This window comes from Scomber japonicus, chromosome 23, assembly GCF_027409825.1.
Source record: "Scomber japonicus isolate fScoJap1 chromosome 23, fScoJap1.pri, whole genome shotgun sequence".
Taxonomy (NCBI): Eukaryota; Metazoa; Chordata; class Actinopteri; order Scombriformes; family Scombridae; genus Scomber; species Scomber japonicus.
Genome location: NC_070600.1, coordinates 19,311,083 through 19,324,575, shown reverse-complemented (window position 1 = coordinate 19,324,575; position 13,493 = coordinate 19,311,083). Strand labels below are relative to the sequence as shown.

General features: G+C 39.3%; 1 protein-coding gene across 2 annotated transcripts; it reads right to left on the bottom strand.

Moving 5' to 3' along the window:
• Positions 1 to 2,807: 2,807 nt before the first annotated feature.
• On the bottom strand, positions 2,808 to 12,006 carry syt10 (synaptotagmin X). Of its 2 annotated transcripts, none has more exons than XM_053313906.1 (7): positions 11,817 to 12,006; positions 10,680 to 11,073; positions 7,692 to 8,253; positions 5,277 to 5,397; positions 4,803 to 4,974; positions 4,335 to 4,464; positions 2,808 to 2,879 (listed from the first exon to the last, which is right to left on the bottom strand). In XM_053313906.1, the coding sequence occupies exons 1-7, from the start codon at positions 12,001 to 12,003 to the stop codon at positions 2,808 to 2,810; spliced, it is 1,638 nt and encodes a 545-aa protein (XP_053169881.1). In that variant the 5' UTR covers positions 12,004 to 12,006. The 2 variants fall into 2 exon arrangements, with proteins under 2 accessions (XP_053169881.1, XP_053169880.1); XM_053313905.1 differs by having other exon boundaries at positions 11,802 to 12,003.
• Positions 12,007 to 13,493: the final 1,487 nt, after the last annotated feature.

Sequence of the window (13,493 nt, the reverse complement as noted above, 5' to 3'; positions counted from 1 at the left end):
CTCATCCATTAGAGCAGGACTGAGGAGCTACTGTTATCCTATAATTAGATTTTTCTTTTTCTTTTTTTTTTTACAAACATAAACAGTAACCCCACAATATAATGCTGGATTGTATTAAATCCTTTTCTTGCATTTTGTTCTCATATTTTGGTTCTGGACTGGGTAAAAAAAAAAAAAAAAAACTCCTATTCAAACTCTTACATACAGAGTATTGCTCTCACCATGTGTACTCAACAGGCAGAGACATCCAAAACTTGACCATTAAATGCATAAAATATGAACAGCGGGGGTCCATCTCCGACCGCTATGCAAAAGTGAAGCCAAAATATCTACTTTTCAGGAGCCACCAGCTTGTGTGGCATCATTTGGAGCCAGAGTGTGTAGAGTAGAGTCAGGTGGTGGGATGACAGTCTGTGGGAAACGCCTCCTCCGTCCCATCACCTGACGGACGTTTGAGAGGGGCTGTCACGCTGTCAATCATGATGTCACACCCTCTTTTTATATTGTCAAATAACCAAATAAAAACAAACTTGTCAGAAAAATGAATCATTGTGAACATCAACACATTGATTTTTTTTCTTCCATTGGCTCATGTCCCAAATGCTAACATGAAGGGGATGGGATTTATGAGATATGCTGCAGCGATCGAGATATTTTGGCTTCACTTTTGAAGAGCAGTCATGACCATGGATGTATTATAAGAGCTGGACAGTGCCCCAGTGCTCAGCCTTACAGACAATTTTCCCCAGTGGTCACTTGTAGTATTGCGGTCCAAAAAGCATTTTCTGTAGGCTACCATTGTAAAAGAGATGTCTGTAAAACTGCTGATAGGACACTTAAAACTGCAAACGAGGTCAATTACATCTCTTTCTTCTATGATTTTTTGATCTATTGAGGTTTTATATATGTAAAACTTTCCTCTAGCTAAGAAAAGTGAATTAGAAATCTGTGACATCATCACAATGTAGTGTCTATGGGCCGAACGGGAACTTGCAGGTGGGAGAAACACTGCATATATTCAGTGGGCCGCGGAAGCAAATCTGGAAGCTAGAAACTAACCAAGCAGTTCTTTTTGGTATCCAACTCTTATGATACAAGCATGGTCATTATGTCCATATTTATATACAGTCAATGAATTTAACAGGCCTGCTAATTGTCATTCAGGGATTTGTCAGATCTGAGTCTTTCAGTTTTCTGTATCAAGTCTATTTTTGCATCCGAAATGAATTTTGAACCTGTAGGTGGAGCAATGTCAAGATTTCTCCATGCGACTGGCCTGTATTATAAAATATAGGATAGATAGCAAACAGGGCTGCATTATGCTTTTCAGTGCACAGTTAGCTCTAAGTTCATTAGGAGAAGAAGACAGGCCTGCTGTACATTGATATTGTTGCTGATATATATGATTGGACAATCGCTGTTCATTGGAGGGGTTAAGCAAACAGTCATTTTGGATTTACAACCTTACATATAATTTGAATCCTATTTTCTAAAATCATTGTCACATGTAGTGTTCTCTATAAATTTAGAACAACATTGTTGATTAGTCTACTGATACTCTCTACATAAAGATCCTCCTTTCATCTTTTTACAACCAATTTATACAGTAAAATTAAACCATCAACCAGTGTGTCACTGTTTATGAGCATTCGTTCACTCTTTAGTTTCAACATGATTGACATTTGCAGAGTAAACAGTCTAATTATATTTACATGACAGGGATAATAAGAGGGATAGTCTAATTTATATGTGCTGCTTTGCAATAATGTGCTGAAATTGATCTGATGCATATAAATGTGAATAAGATATTATGTTTAAAGTTTTGCAGGGTTCAGCCGGGTGTTTGGAAACAGATTTATTTAACACTTTGATTTGAGTGTTTTTCTTTCTGTACATATGTCTGCTACATGAATCTGCTACAATTTCTCTAAATCTCTTATGTAACATCTGCAGATAAGAGTGGCAGGGTAATGGCTGGCTTTACATGTCTGTGACAGTTATGGCTGATGAATTTTCTGAGACATTAACCCAGCCCTTGTAGAAACGTTACCTGCATTCTACAATAAAACCTGGATCATTGAACTCACTGGATCTATTGACTTTTATCAAGCAAATGTTTTCCTACATTGTGCCCTGGTGGCCTAATGGTTAAGGTGCATACCATACAGTACAACAATTCACGGCTCAGGGATAACCTTGAATGTAACACCACCCTTTCTCGCCCCATTGCCCCGTCATGCCACAATGACCCTCAAATAAAGGCAAAGAAATAAATAAATGTTTTTATGCCACGGAGCAGCATAGCCCTTTGTGCCATTTCAAGGTAAAAACGGTGAATCACTAAAGAGTTCTTGGGCCAGAGAAATATTAATCAAAATATTGAAAAGGTTGATACTGCTGCAAGTGAATCTCTTAGGATTTCTTGCAGCGAGGCTTACCATTCATGTGGTCTGTGTACATAAATGTTTGGTAAATAAAGCATTTCTGATCATTTCAAAGCATATTATAACTCTCTATATATCTATGTATATATATATAGATAGATATATGACAAACAAACTCTTGAACTTGAATGACAGTGTCTGCTGCATAGCCAGCTCTGTAGAGCACTTGAACTCTAGTTCAAATCGAATGAATACAAACAATTTCAATACAAGTTTGTTTTTATCAACATGTAAGAAACATGAATGAATTTCATTTTCACACAACATGCTCACAAGAGACTCATAGGCAACACAACTTCTGAGCCACTCTAAACAAAAGTCTTTTTTCGTACAGAAGCGATGTCATCACTCTACCTGTGGTCATCAGGGTGTCTGTGGAGGTTTGGGCGAAGGACAAGAACCTTGACTCTCAAAGCTTGCTGCTCTTCCAGGCCACTGCAAGGTAAAATATCACAAAATGTGTGACATTATAGAAATTTACTGTCCATATTTGGTAATAACAGGTATGTCTCTAGTCCTAAGGACGTACTGTGATCATTGGCAAAAAGGTTACTTCGACCCAGGTAGGTCAGAGCAGCTTACACCATCTCACAAGGTCAGATCCAAGTTTGATGAGAGGGGTCTTTTCTTTAGCAGGTTCTTGATGTCACAATTACACTTTAATAATATCTAAATACATCAGGAGCAGTGGCAAATAACCAATGACATACACAGCTTCTGCCTCAAGTCCTCACACATGACACTATCAAAATCACAAGCAAGAGTGTGTGTGTTGGTTGATATGTTCCCACAGCACCAATCACCCCGATGACAAAACCATAATACTATTATTACTAAGTATTATTACCAATAATACACCAAGTCAGACTTTTTCTATCTCAAAGGTTGATTATGGGTTTGGACAACTAGTAAACAGGGTATGTTTTGCCTATGATCACAGTTTTAACCAAAGTATAAACTGTTGTTTTACCACTGAAAATGAGTAATCACCTGTATTTTCCTATGCATCAGGTGAGGATTGGGTTTGGCAAAAGAAAAAGAACATTTATAACATGTAAAATATGAAGTTACATTAACTGTAGTAAAACAGTTAGCCTTTGTCCAAGAGCAAAAGCATGCAAACTGCAAACTTCTCTATGTGGAGACATCTCATTGCTCATTGAACAACTGTATGTCTCTCTTTAATATTGTGCATAATTTAAGTGAGATGGTTTTGGGGTTGTTGGAAAGCACCTTTAACAAAGCTAAGCTAGCTGTTTCCCTCCACAAAACACATTTGATGCCTCTGTATTGAATGCATAGAGATGACACTTTAGTAGATTTTATTTATCATCTGACTTTTGTTAAGTCGGCTAATATATTCTTAGAATTTCCCTTCAAAACTTGTTTTTCTTGCAATTTTACAGAAAACCTCACTTTTTACAATACGGAGATCAGTATGTCCCTGCACCAAAAGTTGTTGTTCTGGAAAAGGAAAGTCCTAAAATGCTTTCAGTCGGTGTAAGTCAAGAGAAAAACAGGGAAAATATTAAAACATCTCCTTATTACGTTGCAGATTGGCCAACATATTTCATAACAGAGCTCAGAGCACAGAACACAAGCTGTGTTTGCACTGACAAATTATGTTTTAACTATTTGATTTACACCTTGATTTTGCATAAATACAGATACATCACTGGATTTTGTTTTGTTCTTCTAAAAGCAAACCAAAATACAAAAATATTCTTCGTAGACATGACTTGGATCCCATGCAAACACATTAACCATTGTGACATTTAACCCTGCACCTTACAGCATCTGTCCTGGACGTTTTCACATTTAGAAGCTTCTAGAAAGCTCAGTAAATGTGACTTATTTAAGAATAAAGGGAAACAGAGTCTAGGATAATACCTCTCCCAGAGCGTGCCAGTGTGTGATGGGCTTCCGCGGATAAGCCAACATTTCATTCCAGTGATCTCGTCCAAGACCCTCAGCGTCTGGCCCAGCGTGACACACACCAATCACCTCATTGTGTCCGACCCTGTTAGTCATAAAACACATATACAATGTTAATGCTTCTAGTAATCCTGGAACAGACACAAATGGAAATTTTTACCATTTTGAGATGTAATTAAAGTCTCAAAAACAATCTGTGGAGTACACTGAAGTCGAGTCCAACTAAACAAAAAGTCAACTGAGCGAATCACATGCCTTCTAAAAGCACTCTAATTAATTGTGATTATCAATCTCTGTTTTGGAGAGCTTTTGGTGCACTCATGACTGTGCTAATTCAGCCTCCCCAGTCATTTCCTGTTGACTTTTATTTATGGCACATACCAGTTAATAAACAGTACATAATGTAATGACTGCTTAACTCACCGATCATAATCCATCACCATGATGCTCAGACTGACTTGTTCCACGTTTTCAGGAGGGATGTCGAAGATGATGGCCTCGTTATACACTGGATTAAGTGTGCTTTTCTTGGTGGTGGTTTTTCGCTTCTTTAACCTCCGTCCCTCACATATCAGGTACACCTTCACATATGGATCTGGGAGACATATATTCATGGTCATTTCAAACAATCTGGTCATTTGTGCATAGTGAAATTAGATTAATGGGTTGTGCAAAAGCTCTACTGACTTATTTTTAAAACTTTAGCACTGTTGCGTATCATCTTATTCTGAGAGAAGGTGACACTTTTAATAATTTGGTGTCGCTCGCCTCCCTACGGCTCTTCTCCCCCATTTCCATTCTAAGTGGTCACCTGCTGTCTGGTCTCCACTAAGTTTTGATTCATGGCCCAGTTTGTGCTTTTGATGTGAGCCGCATCTTATTTGCTGTCAAGGTTACCTGAAGAGCCTGTGATGTCCATGGCTTTGAGGTTTCTGCATTTGATGACTGTTAGGGTCATTCTCCCTGCTGTGGGGAGGTAGCACAACGAGTACATGATCTCTCCCAGGTCAACACTCTCCTGGAGGGGAAAAGGGACAACAGAATACATTTTGTCCATTTGGAATTACTTTGACCATACATAACATCAAAATGTCAAAGCAGAGGACTAAACAGGTTAGTAATTAAAGGAGGGTTGTGTTTTGTCAGCTGGAAAGGACCATTTAATTGGCATGGCTTGGCAGGTTGTTGTGTTATTAATCTCCTTCAATGCATTATAGCCACTAGTTTTTTAATAGGTAGAAGTTGCGGCTTTCTTTGCGAGCCTGCAAGCCAGTTTGGTAAATGTTAACACATAACTCTTAGAGATGATTAAAACTAGGAAGCATTAAGATGTGACTGCCTTGTGTGCAATTTGCTAGTCACTTAGATAGATATAGATAGACTTGTATGCAATCCTAGTCAGGAGGTGATACTCCAGAGACAATTTTGCTACTCAGCTGAGTTGAAGTCAAACTGCTATGTTATCTAGTCATTGCACCAACATGGGGTTTGTTTTGGAGTTGGAGTGTAGAGAAACTGACAGCCTGGAAAGATTCATCATAATGTGTTTTTCAGTAGTTATGTTGCTGAAATCTGCACCGCAGCAAATTATAGTTCGCAACACTGCATGTGCCTTAATAAAAGCACACACACATAAACATTTTAAAAACCCTGGAGCTCTGAATGCATCCAACACTTAATCTCAAGCTTTAGTCCAGAGAGTTTAATAAAGTAAAAACGCTTCCCTCAGGTAGTATCTATGCAGTAGGAGGTTTACAATTTAATCTATGGCCTGCATGTTGAGGATAAGAAGTAAAAACCATCAAAGAAGATTACTCAGACTAATATAAGGATAGACTGTATTAAATGTTGACTGCCAAATGATACTCTGCCAAATAACTTGAGTGCTTTTGAGTAATACTGTTGATTTGACTTAACGAAGCAGAGACCATTCACTTTTGCAACATTTTGAATCTTCCACAGCTTTAGTTTTGTTATTTGAGCAACTTGAACGAGTTTAAGAGAGAGCCTCACTTTTCTTATCATTGCCATGAACATATTGTTTACATAGTCACATACAAAAGCTGCCTGATGCACACTGTCATTTCCCAATTTCACAGGTAATTGCTTATTTATTATAATAAGAACTGACCTAATCATCACATGAAAGCAGCTGTGTGTGGTTCATACTGCTGTTGAATTCACACTTGTAAGTCCTTCTTGAGAAAATGGTTTTGTCAAAAATCACAATGTTACAATAACACAAAATCTGTTAAAAAATCATAAATCAGCTAGAATTGGATTGGAATAAAAAAAACTCTTGTTCAACGCTTGTTTTGTGAAACTTTCAACCAAATTTCATTGAAAAACAGATTAAACTAAAGTCCCAATGTGGCCTGGACATTATGGTCATAAAACTCTTGCAAGGAAAGTGTTTAAAAATGTATGTACTGAGTATAGAAAATCCAGCAGAATGTGACCTTGTTTTCCACAATAACCAGAATGCATCAATGTGCATATCAGAAACCCAGTGAGGTGAAGAGGTAAACATAATCGAAGCTGTCAGAAACAACAATGCATTATCTTTTTTTAAACATGCAGATAAACAAATCAACTTTGACACTCCCAATTACGAGTGCTTTTAAGAAACAGCATAATATAAAAAGCAACATTTCTCATCAGAAGGAAATAAAAAAAATAAATAATGGTTCTTCTACTAATGTGACCCTGAAGACAATGGCTCAGTGTTTCTCACATTGAAAACAACCATGAATCAAGTTGAGGCCCTTGAGTAAACTGTGATAAGTGTTAATGTAGGTGTAACTGCATTGTGCTCTATATCACCATGTCCTTTTCAGAAAAGAGTTCACATGAAGACATATAATCTACATTATGTGATAAATATAAATGTGTTGGTGTAAATACTAAGAGCACATTGCTGCCGCCAAATAAAATACATATATTTGACGATTTGGTAATTTTATTCCCCGTTGCTATATTTACGTCTGTAGAGTAACCAGCAGTTTCTGGAAAAATACGTGTGTGGGAGTTTGGCTGATGAAATGCATTTCCCAAAGCATTTGAATTATACAGTGTGTTCCACCTGCCACTTTTGAGAAGCCATGTTGATGAATTCAGGCTCTCAGAAGTGATTCATTGCGATATTTCTCATGAAATATCGCAATGACCTTTCTAATAGCAGTAGTTTCCATTCACTAACAGTTTTTCCTCAGTTACTAAACTCTGGTGCAATATTGCTCTCATACAACAATACAACAATATTCATACATTTTTGAGGATTTTGGAACTATGCTGGTGTGAACCCCAACTCACCGTAGTTGCTGCCTGAATATCCTTCCACACCACCGCCTCCCTGGAAAGATCAGAGAGTTCAAAGAGGTTGTCCACAACCACCTCGCCAATCATATCATGGCTGGTGAAGCGGTCGAAGTCGTAGACGCTGAAGTGCAGCTTGCGGTTGCAAATCTCATCGTACGCCACAGGGAAACAGAAGGTCTCATCAAACATGGGGTTCAAATTCTTGCGGTGGACACGCGTCTGGAACTTCTTCTTCCTCTCAGGCAGCAGGTAGATCTTCACGTATGGGTCAGAGGTGCCCGTGAAGTCTTTGGCAGGCAGGTCCAAGGCCTTGAGGATTCTCACCACTAACGCCTGCTCCTCGTAGTCATACTGCAGTGAGAAGCTGAGCTTTCCACAAGTCTCAACGGGTTCTTTGGCCTCGTCCTCTGAGTCCACAGACTTCTGTTTGTAGAGTTCGGGTTTTATTCTTCCGATGCTTACTGTAGAAGACTGTCGAAGGGGGACTGTGTCCATGCTGAAGTCGATGCTGGTGACATTCATCTGACGAGGCAGGTGGCGCCGGAATGAATTGTGCCTGTTGAAAAGGGTAGAGGGCATCTGGTAAATGTCTCAAGTGTCGGTGTTCTGCATGAGTGGCTTTGTTATGGGGGGTGCTAATGGTTTGTCAGGAGAGGGGTACATCTAAAAAGCATGATGCATAATAATGTGGTACTCATGGAACATGTTTTGACATATTAGTCTGGTAGAGTAGCTCAAAATGTTCTGGGGTTGGTCTTTAGAGGCATAAGAATCTAGCGTAGAGGTGTGTAGAAAGATGATTTTTAATACCCACGGCCAAATTAGCTATCCAGTGCTGCAGTGCCCCCCACAGAACAAATGACACTTGCCAGGAATTACTGTCACTTTCTATACACTCAATGCATATCATGAAAAATATGCAGCAACAAATGATAGCTTAAAATGTTTATAAAAACTAAGCCAATAATCTTTTATCTATATAATATATAATTGGTTTAAAATCAACAACATAAGGACTTCAAATCTAACACACTGTTCTTCACATTTTGGTTCCAGGCTGTAAAACTACAAGTCAGACTATTTTTTATTTGAAAAGATTCATGCCACCATTGACTGTGGTTTTGGACATTGACAATACATCTCCACCATTCAGATATATCCTTCTATACAAACTACCTGAATGTTGCAAATTTCTGTGAAGTTGACATCTTTTGGAGAAAACCATGGCTGTGTTTGACTCGCCAATCTTGTCACCTAGCAACTAGCCTTGCTCCTTTCTGACAATAAGACAATCACAGAGATCTGTCAGCCATGGCACAAATGATATGGCGCAGGAAGCACAGCTGGAAATTAAATACTACACTCAAGTATTGCAAGCAGCATAGAAAGTGTTGTCTTGAGCCAAGTAAAAAAGAAAAACTGTCTGAAATACTACTAAAACACATAAGAAAACACATTGAATACTAACTGAAATGACAATAGTAATAACTAATAGCTGTGTGATATCAACTCTTAATTCTCTTTCAGTCATTACACACACAATGCCCTCAGGCAGCAACTCCAAATCCACAAGTAACACCAGAGATAAAACCCTTATTTTAATCAGCCTGTTTTTATTACTTCATTGACTTTGACCTACAAGGAAATGTTGGTTCTTCCTCTATTTTGTCCTCCATTCACTTTTTTTTGCAATTTTCCAAAAACCTGTTCACAATACTAAAAAAACACTTAGATGATATGAAGAGTTAATAAAAGAGTACTTACTCAACTCTTTTGGTAATCTATTAATCATTTATTAAAATATATTCAAGCAAAGATATTCTGGTTTCCAACTTCTCAAATGTGAGAAGTTGTGAGTAGTTTTACATTTTAGTAAATTGAACATCTTTAGGTTTTGGACTGTTGTTTGGTCCTAAAAGCCACTTAAATATGTCACATTGGTCTCTAGGACATTGGACTTTTTTTTACTTGTTATTCACCAAACAAGTAATTGAGACAGATTCATGGATAATATAAATAATGGTTACTTTTAGCCCGACTATGCTTTTTGGCTCATTAGGAAACACATTAGAAAGACAACACAGCAGTAGACAGACTTTGGTTGAAAATGTCTGTTTGTTATATTTACCTCATGTGTTGTTATACCTCTCACAAAAATATTGCTTCTAAAATAGTATTTGGACTTGAGCTAAGACTTCATTTCATGTTGTAGGTGTTTTTGGCTTTTTTTCATTCAAAAAGAAAATAATCAGTACAAAATTGTGAATCACTGTCACAAAGGAGTAGGTGGAAGGATTGAGAAAAGTAGGCGTTGTAATCTTTAACCTGGCTTTACTACATCTTTGGTGGGTGTTTTAATGCATGGAGATCTCAATATAATATAATTAACGAGCTGAAAGACAAATCAAAGCAAGTGTCAATAGCAGCTCCCTCTGAGAAACTGAGCGCAGCTGCCTGGTGCGTCTCGCTAGAAACCAACCTTCCACCATGACAGCTCCCACCCCACAGCAATTCTAATTATGGACCTTCTACTTTAAACACAGTCCTGGAAAACAAAGAGAAGCAAGAGCTGATTGTTTAATTACTAGGGTTGCTTCCCGCCGTTACCATGGCAGCTTCACTCACACATAGAAGTGATTATAGGGTTTGAACTGAAGCAAAGAGACATGCCATGGCCCTGGCTGATGGGCCTACAGGAGTTTTTTTTTTCTCTGGCCAGTAAGAGCAAGAGACACACAATTCAACATGTGCAACAGCGTTTCAAGGACACCGGCCAGTCCTCGACATGTGTCCTCGGCATGACATGTGCCAAACTACCTCGAGGACAGTGGCCACAGTGTCACGAACTGTCAGGACAAAAATCCTACCATTCAACTGTAGTAGTAAGAAACAGATACATGTGTATGAACAGTTATTATGTTTTCAGGGGCAGACTGGGGGGAGGGGGCGGTTATGTGACTGCACTGGGTTCATACAGGGTACCTGGAGGAGGAGGTTGGCTCGGTGGTCTGCCTCTGGATTTTAGCCTGCTGGCTGAGCTTCTCCCTCAGGGCTGTCTGGACCTCGGCAGGGATGTCTGGGGACGTCTGGCTGATCTTCATGGCCGCCTCCAGGAGCTTGACAGAGCTCCGTCCATTCACCTTCACTTCTGGCGGGTACTTCTTTTCCACCTCTGCCACTTTACACTCATTAACCGGCGGGGAGTTGGGTGGAGGCGCCTCGGGGAAACCGACATGCAGGCCATTTTCGGTGTGGGCTGAGAGAGCCTTGCTCCTCCAAATGGGCCAGCACAGCTTCCAAAAGACAAAGAGAGAGACTACCAACAGGGCGAGGCCACAGAAACCCACGACCACAGCAAGGAGACTAATAGAGATGTCTACATGTAACCATGGAGAGAACCATAAAGGAAGACAGAGAAGGAAACACATAAAAAGGAAAGGAGAAGCAAGCGAGGGACAAATACGACAGACAAACATGCAAGGGAGAAAGAGAAAAAAAGAGAGAAAGCAAGCTGTAAGAAAGAGGGGGCAGCATATGCACCTGTTTGATAAAGCAGGACAATATAAAGTCATAGAGAACTTCAGTCATGGAGAAGAAAATTACATGCTCACTGCCTGAAGAGGAAAAATCATTTGGAGCCCCCATCTGCTCCTGTCATGTCCCATTGTGACAGATTTTTAAATACAAAGTTTACTCTGTAATAGTAAAGGAAGGAAGCTTCATAAACGCAGCTATAAAAAAATAAATTAAAAAAAACCTGGTTAATCAAAGATGTGGAAAGTGGAAGACAGATGAGAGAAAGGAAGACAAATCTTCTCCTCAGTATGGCCACCTCTGTCGTTTTTCCACCTGTTGCTATTTCATCAGTCTGGACTGAGCTGCAGCTAGATGCGTAACAGGTAACAGGAGAAACACTTCCATAGCTGTCAAATACGCTAAAAGACATTCAACAAAAAAATGAAATAAAGTTTAAAAAAAAAACTCAGAACTGAAGTTTTTTCACATTTTTTTCCAAACGCTGCAACCACTCGATTTCAGGGAAAAGGGGAAAAGTGAATAATTAAAGGAATAAGAGAAAGAAAATAATGACTTTATTCCATTTACCTGCGTGACCTTTACCTGGTATGTTGCTCTCCAGGGGAAATATATCCGAACATTTCTCCCGGTCTACGTGCCCCGTAAGACAAAGTTCCGTAATGATCTGGAGAGCCCTTTGGCACAAGGTGATGCTGTCCTCTGTCCGGACACTCATGTCTCTCCTGTTAAGCCATTGGACGCCGGAGGAGCCGGGGGGACGGTGGTTCATTTGGGCACCTTTTATGCGCCGCAGAGTGCAGCCTGTCCGCGGGAGACAGTAAGGAGGCGAGCTGCGTCCTGATCCATATCCAGCGCGCAACGAGAAGCGAGTGGCCAGACGCGCTCCCTGCCTTTGAATAACAGGCGGCTGGGCGCTGGAGTCCAACCCTTACTGCGTCCAATAGCGATGCGCACCACTTTGAGATCGAGTGAGCTAGAGAGAGTGAGTCCTGCTGGTTGATTGGTAGTGGTAATGATTACTTTTTTTTCTACTAATGATTACAGAGTTCCCCGTGAGGCACAGGCGACCTGTCTGTGTCCCCGCCTTCAGTGCAACACATGCTGGTTTACACGCTCCATTCCTTCAAAGTACCACCAACAGGTTTTTGTCCCCTGTGACCCTGAAGAATGTATTGGAGAAGATGGATAGACGGATGGAAGGATAGATGGAGTATATAAGTAGATTTTCTAAATACTTAATAAAACCTTACTTTTGCAACCCCACCTGTAAATCCGACTGACTTTGATTAAAAGATCAGTGCTAGAACATTTGGTCCTCCACGTGGAGCCACGTGAGTACAGCTGCAGTAATGTTCCTCCTGTTCCCTGTCCATGATGCACTGGCAGGTTGTAACAGGTGTCATAAAAAAAAGTGACAAAGAGCTTGCTAAATGCACACAGGTTATACAGGTTGCCTACATATAAAATAGGCATATGTAATATTACCATATGTGATATTTTTAATGTATTTGTATGTATAAATGCTCTTAACACGTCACATATATTAAACAAATATGTTACAGTAGTCTGGGGAGTCAGGGACAGTTGAATGTTTTATTGAAATGTGCCAGTTTATGCCAGTCATGCTGTGAAACTGGAAGTGATCTTCAGTACAACTCTGAAATAAATAAAAAAAATATAGCAATGAGCAGGTTGAACGGCTGTTTTAATTAAAAGTCAAGGACAGTTGTATATCTAAAGGACTATTATTTAGTCTGAAAATGAAAGTCATAACTTCTCTCTCTGAAATCAGCTTTTTTAAAAAGCAATTATATCTTTTTACACACTTGAGGCTGATACTCAGTGACTGCTCACAGCTCATGGTAACTTAAAGAACTCTTCATCTTTCATAGTTGAATGTCTATTTATTTATTTATTGTTGGATCCTATAACTACAGAGATATGTGTATGATCAAAGAATCATTCATAATTAATGCACGGATATCAGGTATAAATGTAATAATGGAACCTGTAATTACTTATTCACTTAATTTGGGTAACTTTTAAAAATGAGTAAAGCTGGATGAGAGAGTTAAAAAAAAAGTTGATGTTCACATTGTTGCTTCCACTGCAGCAGCACAATCCTTACCCATCCTTATTATCACTGGTTATTTTAATTACTTACCTTACACTCTATGCCAGTGGGAAGATGGTAGGGGGGTGGGCACAAACCTGTAGCCAGGGGAAACTGGCAAAAGAGAGAATAACAACAGCTGCAAT

What these genes read in the sequence shown, in the direction of transcription:
- syt10 (XM_053313905.1), bottom strand. Translation starts at nt 12,003, where the DNA reads ATGAACCACCGTCCCCCCGGCTCCTCCGGCGTCCAATGGCTTAACAGG. An exon ending in ACCAGGTAAAGGTCACGCAG is followed by an intron (nt 11,074 to 11,801) that starts GTAAATGGAATA and finishes GGTTACATGTAG; the next exon opens with ACATCTCTATTAGTCTCCTT. An exon ending in ACTGGCACGCTCTGGGAGAG is followed by an intron (nt 2,880 to 4,334) that starts GTATTATCCTAG and finishes TTTACCTTGCAG; the next exon opens with TGGCCTGGAAGAGCAGCAAG.